General features: G+C 46.3%; 6 protein-coding genes across 6 annotated transcripts; 4 read left to right on the forward strand and 2 right to left on the reverse strand.

Annotated features, from left to right (window-relative positions):
* Nucleotides 1-8: 8 nt before the first annotated feature.
* Nucleotides 9-2,828, reverse strand: FSST1_009788 (Fusaric acid resistance protein-like-domain-containing protein; the record flags this gene model as incomplete). The annotated part of the gene is made up of 1 exon (XM_083226792.1): nt 9-2,828. One exon carries the CDS (start codon nt 2,826-2,828, stop codon nt 9-11), a length of 2,820 nt encoding a protein of 939 aa, XP_083085749.1.
* A 784-nt stretch (nt 2,829-3,612) lies between these two features.
* Nucleotides 3,613-4,570, forward strand: FSST1_009789 (uncharacterized protein; the record flags this gene model as incomplete). The annotated part of the gene is made up of 4 exons (XM_083226793.1): nt 3,613-3,783; nt 3,841-4,059; nt 4,108-4,485; nt 4,538-4,570. 4 exons carry the CDS (start codon nt 3,613-3,615, stop codon nt 4,568-4,570), a joined length of 801 nt encoding a protein of 266 aa, XP_083085750.1.
* A 1,246-nt stretch (nt 4,571-5,816) lies between these two features.
* Nucleotides 5,817-7,784, forward strand: FSST1_009790 (FAD binding domain-containing protein; the record flags this gene model as incomplete). The annotated part of the gene is made up of 4 exons (XM_083226794.1): nt 5,817-5,901; nt 5,960-6,040; nt 6,099-6,244; nt 6,300-7,784. The coding sequence occupies 4 exons, from the start codon at nt 5,817-5,819 to the stop codon at nt 7,782-7,784; spliced, it is 1,797 nt and encodes a 598-aa protein (XP_083085751.1).
* A 472-nt stretch (nt 7,785-8,256) lies between these two features.
* Nucleotides 8,257-9,405, forward strand: FSST1_009791 (aldo/keto reductase; the record flags this gene model as incomplete). The annotated part of the gene is made up of 3 exons (XM_083226796.1): nt 8,257-8,363; nt 8,418-8,771; nt 8,832-9,405. 3 exons carry the CDS (start codon nt 8,257-8,259, stop codon nt 9,403-9,405), a joined length of 1,035 nt encoding a protein of 344 aa, XP_083085752.1.
* A 922-nt stretch (nt 9,406-10,327) lies between these two features.
* On the forward strand, nt 10,328-12,089 carry FSST1_009792 (HET domain-containing protein; the record flags this gene model as incomplete). Its single annotated transcript, XM_083226797.1, has 2 exons — nt 10,328-10,353; nt 10,430-12,089. The coding sequence occupies 2 exons, from the start codon at nt 10,328-10,330 to the stop codon at nt 12,087-12,089; spliced, it is 1,686 nt and encodes a 561-aa protein (XP_083085753.1).
* Nucleotides 12,090-12,510: 421 nt separating this feature from the next.
* Nucleotides 12,511-16,079, reverse strand: FSST1_009793 (uncharacterized protein; the record flags this gene model as incomplete). Its single annotated transcript, XM_083226798.1, has 3 exons — nt 12,511-14,089; nt 14,148-14,985; nt 15,053-16,079. The coding sequence occupies 3 exons, from the start codon at nt 16,077-16,079 to the stop codon at nt 12,511-12,513; spliced, it is 3,444 nt and encodes a 1,147-aa protein (XP_083085754.1).
* Between the last annotated feature and the right edge of the window lie 245 nt (nt 16,080-16,324).

The following is a 16,324-nucleotide window of genomic DNA, read 5'->3' on the forward strand; positions in this document are numbered from 1 at the left end:
GAGTGCCCTCATTGCAAAAGTCTCGTATCTTCATCTAAAACACCAAAAAGGCTACCAATCTCCTTCCCCACCATCCTCAACTCATCAGCTACCTGCCCTGTCACAAGTGCATAAGCATACAGCAACGCGTAGTCTCTTTCTTCAACAAGAACTCCACCTGAATCATCACTCTCACTGGTATCATCATCAACCAACCTTCTATGGTGGCCCTTTCTAAACTCAAAGATCTTACTCAACAGATTCTCGCGTGCTGACACGATACTTGGAGTAGCATCTGCGAAAGGATACTCCAGCATAGTCGAGCTGGCAACAACTTGGAACGCTTGACAGATGTGGTCGCAGAGAATGGCGCGCTCGCGAGCTGTGTACTCCAGCAAAGCCTTTTCACCTTCTGTCAAATGTCCCTTTCGACACGCAACGAGACTCATATTGTAGAAGCTATCGAGGATACGCATCGTTCCTTTCAGAACACGGCCATAGACATCCATGGGAAACGGACCACGTAGCTCAAACTCTGACGCAGCCGATACGCGGAGACTGTCCAGATTGGATGCGTACCGTTGTAAGGCGGCTTGTTCACCGGATTTGAGATAGCTTTGCGACCCTTCACTCCGAAAAAGCACAGTGAGGGGACCTCGTTTCCAGATGAGACCCATCTGTAAATGAAGTACAGAGAGACTCTCTTTGAACTTGCGTCGGGCTGAGATGGGCCATATCACGCGACAGATAACGAGACCCCAGATGATACCAGCCGTGACAGCAATGGCACGACGCTTGGCAATCTCAATAATTTCGGGCTGATTATAGACACCATCATCGGCCGTGTCATTTCCATCTGCCTTTCTCTTCACTCTGTAGGCATATAACGTGGAGACATTATACGCCAGAAGACTGATGCGCCCAAATGAAGCCTTCCCATGTTGAATAACCAAATAAAAGTTGATGAAGCTAGTCAACCATCCGAGGGGAATCAGAGCTAAGGCATAGCCGTGACTGATCTTCCAGTTGATGACAGAGAACAGCGCGCCGAACAATGTTCCAATGAATCGGGCCAGACTCACAGTATTCGAAGCACCGACCGTGAAACTGCAGACAATGATGAAAGACAAAAGTCCCCATTCACCACGCCATTCGCGGTACAAGTCTCTTGTCTCTTTGAGAAAAGCAAGCATGGCCCAAAGAGCCGCACCAATACCGACCTTAAGGCCGAACTGGATATCATCTCGCGCCATCTTCTTAAAAAGCGCAGAGATATTCCTCCAGAACCAAGCAAGGATCCTGTTCAAATCAGGAGCCTGATACCATGTCCTTACATCGACGGGTATAGGGACTGTAGCTGAAGTGGCTACTCCGCTGTGCGAGCTAACAGATCTTTGTCTATTACGCATCAACACGTCCGCCTCGGCTGACTCAAACAACCTGATAGCTTTGGCGCGATCTTGTTCATCACCCCTCCACCACAGAAGCCATCTCCAGCTTCGACTCTTGTGTAGAACGACATACTGAAGATCATCCAAAACGTCCAGGTATTGTAACACATCCTCTCCAAATGACTGTACACTGAATGTAAAGTGTCCACATGCAGCGGCGACTTCTTCAAGGTTTGCACGTGTTGTAAAGTCAGAAGAGGCCATCTGTTCTATCCGGTCGTATAACCCCTGCAGGGCATCGGAGCGAGACTCATCGAAGGTGTCCAATGAGTCCATCAAATTGCGACGTAAATCCTCGTCGACGCTAATCTCATAGTGTGGAGGTTGACCAAATTGTGGCTCGTGTAAGATTCGGCAGAGATTTTGTCGTACCGAAGACATAGACATCGCTATTGACTCATTGAACTGTTCGAATAACTCCCGTGCGGTATTCGTGGTGCTCGTCCCATTGGCATCAGAGTTCAGTGGCTTCGGGTGCCGCAGTTGTTCGAGCTGAGTGTTTGTCGCGTTCCTCAATCCTCCCAAAGCTTGCGAGAGTGTCTCCATCGATCGCGCAACAGACTTTTCATGCTCGTAAATGGCTTCGTGGCCAAGAAAGTAATGCTCAAACTTGGCTTCTCTCATATCCTTCATCATCTGCGCGTAAGATTTCGCGTAGTGCGTAGACGCGGCTGTGAACCCGTCCGAAACGAGTCCTTCTTCCGATCCACTGATGAAGCTATTGGTTATCATGTAAAGCATGTCTCCCAGAGGAATCGAAACCCTATTCATGGTTTCTCGGAGTGATGCCCGGGCTGAGGTTCGCCACAGGAACACATTGACCAGTGTTGTGGTTGTGATACCCATGACCAGCATCTTGAAAACCTGTAGTACTTTTTCATTCGAGAACAAATTGGACATGACGTGGTTTTCCTTTGTGACAACGCCGATGATGGCCAGAGATGCCAGGGTAGTGCCGACATTGACGAGAGGGTTCAACATCCTTTGTTTGACCCACCCCATGAAGCCAAACCCGCCACCGATAAAGACCACAACAACCAAAACATGCGATACCGTCACAAGATGCATCGTCGATCCGAAGAATACCGAAGTAACCATGGATAAGACCGAGATGATCTCGGCATAAGCCACGGCGACGATGGCGATAAGAATAGCCTCAATCATGGATCCAGTTGATCGGGCCGGATGGAAATAAACCGTAATTGTCGCGACAACATGTTTTCCCTCGGGTTTGCCAAGAAAGTTTGCAAGAAACGGTACAAATGTTGCAAGACTGGCGATGGTGTAGGCGACAGTGCATTTCAGGACACCTCGACCATTGGGCGTATCAAGCCATCGCTGAAAGCGCGCTGAAGAGTCCCATATGCCATCTTTGACAGACTCGATTAGTCGTGGCATAACTGAGATGTTAAACGCGTTTCATTGTTCATGACATGGTGGATGTAAAGTTAAAGACTAATCCCGTGGCTCCCGGACTCGTCAGCTTATTGGCGCTTATGGTCATGTGATTAGTCATCTGAACTGAACTAATTCATTGGTCGGTCTAATCTGTTGATTGGAAATGATTCCGATCATTGGGTAGATAAGAAATAAACTTACACTTGAACGCCTTCACAAATACCGGACTTGTCTGACGTAAAAGTATTATGTTTTGAACGCGATGGGTTGTCTAATGGAGCAACACGCAACTTGCAAATATCTTATAACCCAACTAGTGTGGCATCATAGACGAAGCATCTGTACCTACAGCATCTCCTGCATCTATCCAACAAGTCTATCGAGAACAACACATCTAGCTAATAAATAGTAACTACCAATCTCAGTTACTTGAATGGTTAATAGACATATGTAAATGTAACCGTGGGAGGCAGTGACTTGGAAAGTCATGTGCCCTAATGTACAGCAAATTAACATTTAGGTTCAGGACTGGAGTTCCCAATCTAACTCTCGAAATGCCCCATCCCCAAATCACAGGCTCACATCTGAGAGAATAAATGTTTTAATGCAGGCCTCAGGCAAACACGAGGGGTAGGCAAAGGATAAATTGCCATTGTCTATACTACCTACCACCCTGCAAAAAGAGAACTATTGGCAATCTCTCTACAAGTTACTGGCAACCTTGACAATACTTCTCGACACCACAAACTTGACAATTAACACTGATCACGCTGCTGAACCGGATATGACGACGCGAGGGCAACTCTGGCTTGAAGGGCTAGCGCAGGACCTTTGCAGCACGTTGGAAGCTTTCAAGTCGGCTCTCAGGCTGCACAACAGAGCATCATGCGAGCTTCTGAGGCATCCCGTCACCACGTCGCCCTCTAACGACCTGAACATACTAACAATGAACCTAGTAAGTTTCTCACTATAGGCACTGGACAGGAAATGTCACTAACGCCATAATGTACAGGCCGAGATCAAGACTTTGCTAGATGAATCGTTCAGACTGATTGTGGACGTGCAGCCGCAAATGAAGGAGTTGAAAAACTCTTTCCACGCTATTGCTACATTACTTTCTACCTCCGCCAAAGAAATGCAGACCAAGTTAGAGGAAACTGCCAGTACCTCCATGCCTTCTGATCGGACTTTTCAGATGGACAGTTCTTCTCTCCTAGGTATAGAACACTCTGTAGGCATTACCATTTTCTATGGGGCACAATTTCTAATCTAGATTTAGCTTATCTACAAAGACACCATGGCACTAAAAGTCTTGTTCGAAATCTTTGAAGATCTGCCGTGGAGATTGGATTATGCCTATGTGTTGTACATCTCTCCAGCGAGTAGGGCTGTTAACCAGCTCGCCCAGTACGCCCATCGCCCTTGCCAGATGGAACAAAATAAATTTATCTGGGAAACCTACTGTAATGAATCTAAGCTACATGAATCAGGGGCGCTAGGCATGGCTTCCAATATTGGGAGCTACCAATCGATGGCCCGACAGCTCGCAACCGGTACGATCGTAGACCGGTATCGAATGACGGAATCTGAAGACAAAGAAGCGATGTACTTAGAGACTTCAACGATTTTGGCATTTTTACTGGGCAAACTTCTTAGCGTAAGTTTTCTTTCTCGGTACACTTTGAACTCCAATTTTGACTTACATTTAGTTACGCGAAAGCAGTGTCCCGCTAAATACCTAAGTACACATGACCGAGTCTCTGTAGTACTTGACAGAAGTTCTCTTACATCTTACCTGAGTTTATTCAAATGGGTTTGCTAGGAAACATGGACCAGGCTACTGTCCTTCAACGATGCGAACTGTACAAAGATATTCTGCACTCATGTCATGGATGTTACAGGTGTGCTTCAACAGGCCAGGACGCCGTGGCAGAGCCTTTCGTCGTGGAAGAAATGAAGATACTATGAGTGCCACGATGATGAGTCTGGCGTATCCATCACACCTCTCAGTTTTTAAGCTCTTAGCAGTCATATTTTAAAATAAAGAATAATCTTTATCGTAAAAGCACGAATCTTTCGAGTCATGAGTCAGATCTTTAGCTCCACATCGCTGCAAAAAGCCTTACACACCCTCACTCAAAACTAACTTATATAACCTTTCATCTTTTTAGTTTTGCGACTCCCACTTGCTAATATCACGGAAAAAGAAACATTAGCGATTCAAGATGCTTTTGAGGCCCAAATGACCGAGACATATTGCACAAACCCTCCAAATCCAGGAGATCTGTGGGATCCGACTTCGGTGATGAAGATGTGGATCATTGATGTGACTTTGTTTCGATGTTGGGCGAAAATCAATACGAATAAACATGATTGCCGGTTATTATCCCGTCATTTTAAGATTTCCTACTCGGCAGTCAAAATATGTCCGAAACGGGTCTCATTTGTCGGTCATAGTTGATTCCATCATTTGCTCAAAGGTACAGTCTGCAATACGGCAGTCAGACCTGTTATGTTAGCTCCTAAAATCAAAAGCCCCTCGGCCTTCGCACACTAGGATGGCCGAATAGCCCAAGATCGTCATTGTCATATACAATTGTAATACAATAAACGTGACATAGTGGTCTATAAAATGTACAACCTAGAATACTCACTAAGCTGCAGGGTTCTTTCGGCTTTCAACTTAAAAGCGAAGCGCGAAAAACATTACAAGGAAAAACGATGCGCAAGGATAAACAGTTAAACATTTAGTAGAGTATCCTAGACTTGTGGGTCGCATTTGGAATCATCTATATGCCTACTCTGTATTAACCTGCGGACTTTTTACAAAGTCCGTGGTGAGTCCGAAACTCGAATCAATAGTCTCTATTGCTATATGTCTATGCCATTCAACTAGTATTTAAGAGTATATCCGGTCAGCCTTGCTCTTGAATAATATAGATCATCACAATTGTTTAAATCAACTTACCAACATATCTGCACGCCACCATGTCTTCAAAGATTGAAACTGATATCCTTATCGTTGGTGCTGGGCCATCTGGAGCTGCACTGGCTGCTTTCCTGGGCCAGAATGGTACTATACACAGCTTTGATAAATGGAAAAGACCACTTTGCTGATGCTTGTTCTCAAGGACTTTCTGGCCTTGTTATCGCCAAGGACGCCACGACCGCTCAGACCCCCCGAGCCCACGGCTTCAATGCCTTTGCATTCGGTAAGTTCAAGCAACAAAAACACTTCAAGACTACCTTTGACCGTTGCTTCCAATTTAGAGTGTCTCCGGGACATCGGGCTTGAGGACGAGGCACTGCGTCTTGCAATGAGGGGTCCCTCGTTCTGCTCCATGCGTTTCTCTCGCAACCTTGTCGGAGAAGAATATGGGAGAATTGCAGCCTGGGAAGAAGACCCCATCGTCAGCGTAAGTATTGCATGGTTTTCAAAAATATCTCAAGGTTGATTCTTACTATTAAAAGGGACTCAGAAAATCGTTGACGCCCTGCGAATTTGTCGATCTGACCCAGAGACATACCGAACCTCTAATCCTTCGTGCTGCCACACATAGTGGTTTCAATGTCCGATTCTCATATGAGATGTTGGATATCAAAAGCTTCACTGATGACCAAAACAAGAAGTCTTATATTTTTCAGGTACTCGATCATCTTACGAATCATACTGTCGAGATTAAAACCAAATATCTCTTTGGCGCTGACGGCGGTCGCAGTCAAGTAGCAAGGACGTTCGACTTTGAGTTTGATAGCAAAAGGGGTGGCCCCAAGGCTGTCAACATTCTTATCGAGACTGATCTCAGTCCCTATCTCAACGAAGAGCGTTATTCAGGACTACATTGGATGGTCCAGCCGGATCGAAAGGTCTTTCCAGGTGTCGTTGCCCATCTACGAGCCGTAAGACCTTGGAACGAATGGGTTGTGGTTGCCATTGCTCCTCCTGGTACGAACCCTTTTGAAAACCTGACACCAGACCATCCAGAGATCATCGAACTCGTGCGGGAGCTCGTAGGAGACAAATCCCTGGCTGCCAAGGTTGTCAAGGTTGGCCACTGGTCTGTTCGTGAATCAGTGGCAAAGACATACTCGTCTGGTCCACAACTGCATTTGATCGGCGATGCGGCTCACAGACACCCTCCCGCGTTAGGTCTTGGTGCCAATACGTGTATCCAGGATTCTTACAACCTTGCCTGGAAGGTAGCGTTTGTTGAGCGGGGGCTTGCTGGACCTAGACTGCTGGAAACGTATACGGTCGAGCGACAGCCAGTCGGCGAATCGTTAGTTCGGGAGTCCAACAACCAACTCCGTGTAAACTTGGATGTTCAGTCGCTTCTAGGCATGAGTGCTACGTCGCCCGAGGAGGGGCTTAAGAGCCTCCATGAGCTATCCCAGCCAACCCCTGAAGGAGGTGCGCGACGTGACAAGCTCATGGAACTCTTGGAACTCAAAAGGGTTGAATTGGAGAGTCTCGGCATTGCGTATAACCAATGGTACACCTCCGAGGCTGTCTATTTGGAGGACGAGCCTGCTCTTAGGCCGCAGCTGGAGGGTAATCCTGTCACTGAGGTTCAGATCAGCACTTACCCGGGCAGTCGTCTTCCTCACGCTTGGATTGATACTCCAAATAGGCAAAAGAGGATTTCGACTCACGATCTTGCAGGAAAAGGAGCCTTCTGTCTACTTATTGGTGGTGGCGGTGGAAACTGGCGTGTTGCAGCTGAAAAGATACACGAAACCACGAATATCCCAATCAATGTGTACAGTATTGGGCATGGGCAGCAGTTTAATGACTTCTACAGGGATTGGTATAAGCGACGTGGTGTCGGCGATGCAGGATGTGTTTTAGTCAGACCCGACCGATTTGTTGCTTGGAGATCAGTCGATGTAGCTGAAAACTGTGAGAGGAAGCTTGGAGAGGTATTAGATAAGATTCTGCTTAGGCATGAGCTTTAGCTACAATGCGCCAAGGTTGCCTCTAATCAGTCCACTGTTTACGTTTAGAGTATTTGAAAAAGACACTTAAAGGTAACAGGCATCCCATCCACCCTAGTCAATGGGGTAAATCATTAACCGAAATAAAATTTAGCTCCTGCAAGTTCCGGGGTTTGCGGATTTAAACTAATTCTCCGAACTTCAACAGAAATGCATGACGGAGTATGTTGGTAGCTGCTTTCGCCTGCGTGAACGAACTCTCTCCGGATTTAGGCATTCAACTAGAGTCCGCTGAGTTCTCCTGTAACGTGACAAGTTCCTCTTTCTCTTCGGGCAAACCCATAGAGCCGAAGAGCGTTGACTGATAAAAACCTATATAAGTGCTATCCTCTCTTCTACAGTAGAAACTCAAAGCATATTAACGATAGTCATATCATCACTACTACAGTATCTTATCATTTTATTGCATCCAAGTCACTTGATTGTAGTGGCAATGGCTCCTGTCAAACTCCCTACCCGACAGCTCGGTCATGACGGGCCCGAAGTTGCCGCAATCGGTTTCGGTCTGATGGGCCTTAGCATAGCGTATGGCAAAGTAGAGTAAGTCATCCGAACAGCGTCACAGTCTCTCAGCTGATAAGCTAACTTTTGTAGCTCTGATGAGGAGCGTCTGAAAGTTCTAGATCGTGCCTGGGAAATTGGCGCAACAAACTGGGACTCGGCGCAGATGTATGGCGACAGCGAGGACTTGTTAGGCAAGTGGTTCGCGTTACACCCTGAAAGGCGCCAAGATATCTTTCTAGCCACAAAGTTTGGTATCGATCTCTCCATTGGACCTGGAGGTAATCTCTCCACGACGATCGACTCGTCGCCAGAATGTGCGCGTGAGGCGTGTGAGCGGAGCTTAAAGAGGCTCGGGGTAGACCACATTGACTTGTACTACATTCACCGCCTGGACGGCAAGACCCCGATTGAGAAGACTATGGAGGAACTAGTCAAGTTGAAAAAGTAAGTTCCTACGTGATAAACTTACTGAGTGGCCTCTCGATACTGACCTGTGGGTAAAAGCGAGGGAAAGATCAAGTACATCGGCATCTCGGAATGTTCCTCCAGTACACTACGCAGGGCATACGCAGTTCATCCGGTTCACGCTGTGCAGGTTGAGTATAACCCGTGGACTCTGGATATTGAGGGAGCTCCAGGCACTCACCTTCTGCAAACCGCGCGCGAATTAGGTGTCGCCACTGTTGCGTACTCTCCGCTTGGCCGTGGTATGCTGACGGGACAGTATAAGTCAGTGGACAGTTTTGACAAGGACGACTTCCGTCGTATGGTTCCGCGGTACCAAGGCGACAATTTTGTCAGAAACCTGACGCTAGTTGACGAATTCCAGAAGATAGCAGCAGAGAAGGGATGCACAGCAGGTCAGCTGACTCTTGCGTGGCTGCTGGCTCAGGGAGATGATATCATTCCTATTCCGGGAACGAAGAAGATTCAGTATCTAGAGGAAAATACGGCCGCAGTACATATCAAATTGTCAGCGGCGGATCTCAAAAAGCTAAGAGACCTGGTGGATACGGCAGATGTTGAGGGTGATAGAGGTGCTGGAGGTACGGGTTTCGCTGATACGCCAGAACTTTAAGCTATCAAGATTATACGAGCTCAACGAGTTCCTCTTAGAGGACCTAAGCTTTGAATAGAACCGGATTCAGCTTAAATACGCTTCCCAGTAGAGCTACAGCTAGTGGTAAAATAAGAATAAATAGTCCGAGAAGTATAGTCTATTTATCTAACAGACTTGTAATTTCCTCGTATCCGGCCCCTTACATGGTCAAGTTCTAACAGTTTTCAGGCTATGCAAGGAGCCATCAATACAGTTGCACATCCTCATCATTTTCGGCACATAACACAAAGATATACTACGTCGACAAACACCTCGAAGTGATAGGAGAATGAACAAAGTATTCAGTCTTTTTTATTATAACGGCTGTATACTGAACTGATAATATGATCTTTCATCGCCATATATGTGACCGTTCCTGGATGCGAATCGTGACCAATCATGCGACATAAACGACCCTTATGTAATCAAGTGGGGTCGACTTGCACGAATCATCAACTGCTATAAAGAACTTCAAACTAACAACTGCAGAATTGTTTATATCTCAAATGGGACATTCTAACCAGAATGGCCTCTTATAAAAGTGTTGCCTCAAGTTTGGGACCTTTATCATTGACTTGCGAATTCTACCATAATTTCCAGTCGGATGAGGCCAACGTCAATCCGAGTCTGAGGGGGGAACAGCTGACGAGATATCATGTTCGAGTCGAGGACTTAAATAGAAGCTGTCATCGGTGCAATCTACTAAGAACAGTTTACAACAGACTTGAAAGCGCGTTGGTCGACGAATACCCAGATTTTGCCCTAACAAATCGTGGGCCGGGTATAGATAAAGAAATATCCCTGTACGTTCGAGCTACCGGGCGAGTTGTGGCAAAATACTCCTGGTTTCGAAAACGAATTAACGCAAATGCTGAACGTGGCGAGCCGTTCTTTTATAGATATGTTGATATCCACCAGGATACCGAGGTAAGTTTGTATTGTTGAACACGAGCCATCGTTAACAGATAAAGTCCCGAACACAAGACACTACAGAACTTGGTAGTCTTCGGAGCTTACAATGGTCTTCCAAGTCACAGCAAAGCATAGGGTCCATCAAAGATCAACTTGACTCTTGTTCCTTGAAGGATGGCGGCCACAACAACTGTCCTACGTATCAGAAAACGCAATTACCAACAAGGATTATATGCATTGGCCCAGAGGGCGAGACGGTACATCTTTACGAGACTGATGAGTCCGAGCAAGGTGTCTACGCAGCCCTCAGTCATTGTTGGGGGCCACCTGGTCTACATCCCGTTAGAATAACAGAGAGTAACATTTCGCTATTCAAGGAGCCGACGCCAATCTCAGGCCTCACAGCTGTCTTCCAAGATGCAATATGGCTGTGCAAACAGCTTGGAATATCCAACATCTGGATAGACTCGCTTTGCATCATTCAAGACGACAGTCAAGATTGGCAAAATGAGTCGTCAAAAATGGCCCAGTATTACTCCAATGCATACTTCACTATTGCTGTTGAAAGGTCTTGGGATAGCAACACGCACTTCCTCAGACAGGCTGAAGAAAGGTGGCAACCGGTGTCGTACTCAACCACGGACAGCAATGGAACTGTCGTCAAATACATCATCCAAGAGCATTACTCACATGAGGCTTATCTCACTGGTCTGTCAAATTACTTCCAACGAGGCAAAGACATATTACTCAGCCGTGGTTGGTGTCTCCAGGAAGCCGTTCTTTCAACACGGGTCATCCACTTCACTCCTTCTGACATAATCTGGGAGTGTAAAAGCGTGATGGAGTGTTTAGACCAGCACTACCATCCTGATAAAGCCGATTGGAACATACGAAAGATGTTGACCAAATTGGAAAGTTGGTCCTCACCAGAACAAGATCTTCAAGTTGCAGTACATCAAGTCTGGACAGGTCTAGTCAAGAAATACACCTTGCGCAACCTTTCATTCCAAGAAGACAAACTACCAGCCTTTGGCGGCATCGCCTCCTACTTCTCGCGATTTTATGGCGAGAAGTACCTCGCTGGTATCTGGGGTTCGCAATTATGTTCAGGTTTGTGTTGGAAAGTGGTTGATACTGGTCAAACTCGAATTCGCTCTCTTGCACTGGAGGAACCGACTGCGCCATCTTGGTCCTGGGCTTCACTGCCGGTTGGCGTTGGGGTAGAGGGACCTGAATATGTCGATCGTCAAGACTTTGCCGAAGGGTATGAGCTAGAGATACTAGAAGCGCAATGTCAACTATCATCACCAAAATCGCCATTCGGAAGAGTAACCCAGGGTCACATACTACTCAAGGCGCCAATATTCCAAGTACGTCTAGATTGCGTTAGTCTTTCGCCCAAACATCCAGACTGGATTCAACACATTATCTCGTGGGGAGACGAAGTTAAGATGCCTCAAGAATCAACAGTGGTCTTTCGACATGATACTCTACTAGCTGTTCACGAGGGACGTGTTATAAGGGCTACTAGCGGTAGTCAGCTGGGATATCTTTGCAACGTGTCATCGTTTCAAGGTGGAGCTTGGTTTCTTTGGCTTGATGGGCTCAAAGATGATTGTATAGAGGGTCTGGTACTAGGACAAGGTGTTGGTACTAGTGTTTTTCAACGTTTGGGTTATGTGAAGATAGCCAACATCCAGGTTGACACCTTTCCAAGCAACCCATGTCGAACGTTACTAGAATTAGTTTGAATATCTGTTCAGCTGTGGTCGGTAACTTCTGCACTAATGGAGATGATGCAAACTAAGGCAATTTTATTACACCTTAAATTGAAAGTTTAATACCTGTGCGATGGCAAATAGTTCCTTGTTCAAACTATCTCTCGCTTAATTTTCTCATTTACAAAGAATAGACTTGGAATTAACATCAATAGTAACAGAAGCGATCTATGATGCAACATGGAGGTGGAAGATAGAAATAAGAAATATCATCTTTCAAATTGAAGAGCAAGCAGAGAGGATATCCTTTAAGCTTCAAGGCATAACATTAAATAACCGTAGATAATTGTATACCACTAGGTATGGAAGACTCTCAATGAACGCGTTGACCATAAATATTGATTCTTGCGTTAATATTTTCTATGCATCTAAATAACAATCTAGGAATGAATGGCTACCTCCGTGCAGCTTTCAATACTATATAAATATCCGACTGGCTAGATTCTGCCAGTGGCTTCATGCTGGCTCTGATTGTCTCATCGAACTCAGCGCCATGTTCGAGAAGTAGCCAAACAATCGACGCTTTGCTTCTACTCGCAGCCCAATACAGAGGTGTTAGACCATCAGTGTCCTTGGCATCCACGCAAACGTGTCCAACCTCGAGCAAGACGCTGACAATAGACAAATACCCCTTTTCCGCTGCCATGGATAGCGGGGTTCTGCCGAATATATTTCCGGAATCTTCTTTGACACCTCCTCTTGCTAGCAGCAGGCTAACAATAGATATTTGCCCATTTTCAACCGCATAGTGTAGCGGCGAATTTCTATTACAATCCGTAGAACCTGCATTCACTTCCTCTCTTGCCAACAAAAGCCGAACGATTGACTCATGCCCATTTTCAGCTGCCACAGATAGCGGAGTTCTGAGAGATACATCTCTAGAATCAGCGTCGACCCCCTCTACCCCTAGCAAGAGGTTGACAATAGACTCGTGCCCATTTTTAGCTGCCATGTATAGCGGCGTTCTACAAGATATATCCCAAGAGTCCGCATCAACCTCTTCTGTCGCCAGTAAGAGGCTAACGACAAACTCGTGCCCGTTTTCAGCTGCCATAGATAGCGGGGATCTGAAGGTGATATCCCGACAATCCGCATCAGCTCTATTTTTGAGTAGCACCTTGACGACAGCCGTGGAGTTATTCATTGCAGCCCATGTCAGTGGTGTTCGAGCTAGGGCATCCGTCAATTTTGAGTTCTTGCTGTGACTTAGAAGGATAGTGACTGCCTCGGTCATTCCGAAGTAAGCCGCCAGGTGAAGGCCAACCATTCTTGGTCTGTATCTTTTTTGATCGTATCCTTTGGGTAATTTCATGTCCACAGTCGTGTTGATAAGTGCCCGTGCTGCTGTCTCAACAAGCGCATCACTCTGTAGAAACTCCATCAGTTCCTTCCTTGTACTCTGAGATATGCGACCATGATGCCCCCAATTATTCACAGCGTAGTGATAGAATGGATGTGATAAGGATATCTGCTCATGTATGGTAACCCATGAATATTTCGGTTTGTCTTGAAAGGCCTTACATGAGAGATGTGTGACACAAGTCATTGTTATGTTCGCCTCTGCGTCAGGGAACCAGTCCCCCTGAGTTCTTTCGAAGTATTGTTGAGTCGTGTAGTGCGCAAGCCTTATAATTTCACTCTCCTTATCCACAACGACCAGACCAGTACACACGGCAATTACGTCCCCGATCTCGGGGAGGTCTCTCTTGTCAAATTCGGTGTTTCCGAACTGAACTGCGAGTGCATGCCGAAGTTCCGATGTTTTTAAGGGCCGTCGAGCGCAGACGATCCACGCAAGGATATTCTTTGCGAATTCTTTAGTGTCTGCTCGGCTTTCGATGCGGCTCATAGCGGCCTTGTATGTTTCTTCATATGCAGTCGTGCCAGTCGGTAGTGTCTCTAATGCATGACGAATCTGGTTAGGCAGAAGCATACCTTCCAAAGATCTCACGTGTAGCTCGGCGAGGAGGAACCTGTAAACGTATAAGCTCAGCTGACGACCATGTGAATTCGTAAGATCAATTTTCATACATCCCATCGACCGCTTTTATCACCTTTGTTCGAATATCATCACGCAGGTCCTTGTTCCTGGCCACCAACTGAGATAAAGAGGCAAGGCGACTGTCGAGATATCTACCCACATCCTCTTCAGAGGCGCGAATCTCCAGCTTCGTGATGTCACCTTGAAATACCCCTTCAATGTCAGGCATGAACCTTGAGGTCATGAAGAGGTTTGCATGAGAATTTTTCTTGAGATCAACCAACAGTTTGAGTAGCTGTGATCTAACGCCACCTGAAGTCTGGCATTCGTCAAGTGCATCAAAAATAATGTAAACTCGATTATGTGTCTTCACTAGTGATCGAAGGGCTTCTGAGAGCTCTTCAATCGACGGCCATATCTTGCGAGGTTGGTGGTAGTTGAATAGATCTCTGACGACTGTTGGAATGGAAACTTGGCGTTCAGCCAATTGTCTCAAAAGGCTTGTTAATATCTTCTCAATCTTATGATGATCTTGCTTTCCATAGTTGCAGTAGATATAAGCAATTCCTATATCACTATCTTCGTGAAACAATTTGACAAGATGATCAACCACAACGGATGTGAGGATAGTTTTACCTGCGCCAGGAATGCCAAGACAAAGCATGGTCTTCCCGGTTGTTTGCAGCCAGGTATGGTACTCTTTTGATTCTAAAAGCCATTGGCAAGTCCCAGGCTGGCGCCTTTTGATGGTGTCATTGTGTACAGATGAATAGTCGATTGTAGTAAGCCATTCAAGAATGTCCTTATCCTCTTCTTCGCAGTACGCAGAATGGATGTGTGTGACCTTTCGGGACACATCATCCAAACCGGCTTTCATTTCTAGTAGAACTATGTTTTGTCAGCTACAGAAGTATCCAGAAACACTGAGCGAAGTCCTTCAGGGTATGAATCTTACTTTTGGCATCTCTCATTTGGCTGACCTCTGTCACCTGCAACTCGCTCAGAAGGTCTTTGGCGAAGGCTGCAGCTACGGCAGCTGCGTGTTCCTGCCAGTCTTTATTCTTCTCTGAGTCGGCGTAATCGCAGATGCCTCTGATAACGAGGCAAGGAAAGTCGTTTACCAGTCCTGCTGCCTCCATTTCGACACACAATACGTGTCCATCCATCTGGCGGTTTATGTTATCCCGGAGGACAGAGTCCTTAATGAGTCGGTTTCCAGAAGCAATCAGGCCGTAATGTACTTGCATATCTCTTTGTTGCTCATGTAACCCTTCATCCCCAAAGCGACTGGAAGCAAACGTTTGCCATCCTAACAGAAACTTGAAAAGGCTCAGACTTATTTGCCATATAGTCAGGAGCAATACGATAAGTCCAACATGGTCGTCTTGGACTCCCGTTGCTGAGACTAAGGGATCCTTCAGAGAATCAGACTTGATATACTTGGGCACCAGCTTGGGGTACTTGGATGCGAGCTCTTCCAGATATTGTGGTATCTTGTATCCAGTCATTTGCCGTTTTGATTCCAAATTGCTCAAAGCTGTGAGAAGCTCGGTTGGCGGGTTGTTAAGGGCACCGATTTTCTTAAAATGTCCACCTTTTAGTGACTCGCCGAAGTCCCACTGGGCGACACCAGGATGTTGTTTGATCGGCGTGCTGACAACAACATCTCCCAAGCGAACGCCAGGCGGAATACCACCACCTATTCCAACCAGAAGGCCAAACTTTATTGACGGAAATGTGTCAAGCATTCTCGTGGCGACTGTTGCTGCTGAGTTTGTGCCATACATACCCTTGGGGAGGCAGGCGATAACTACATTGTGACCTTCAACCTCTCCAAGAGTGTATGCGTTTTTGTCGTTGGGTTTCTTGGGCAGAGCTGGATGTTCACAGTCAAGCATGGCGAGCGCTGCAGTTTGTTCTTTTGGGAGAGCGCAAACCCATCCCACAGTATAATCGCTGTAGGTGAACTTTGTAGAAGCCATGTGTACTGAACATAGATTCTGTCTGTTTCTTGTGCCTGGATAATCCTGCACAACACCTGGATGCAAATGAATGGGGAAATTGGCAGACACTGCCTCAAATATCAAGAGGCAGCCTTGCGCCTGTCCGTGGTAAAAACGCCTCACACATGCAGAATGCTGCCAAAGACAGCTCCTGGTGATTCCGCTATTGGTTACAGGGAAAGATTTATGGGTCGTGTGATGTCTGTAATGTTTGAGAAAATAAG

The sequence above is a fragment of the Fusarium sambucinum genome, chromosome II, assembly GCF_050947815.1.
Source record: "Fusarium sambucinum isolate potato_lamoka chromosome II, whole genome shotgun sequence".
In the NCBI taxonomy this organism is placed as follows: domain Eukaryota; kingdom Fungi; phylum Ascomycota; class Sordariomycetes; order Hypocreales; family Nectriaceae; genus Fusarium; species Fusarium sambucinum.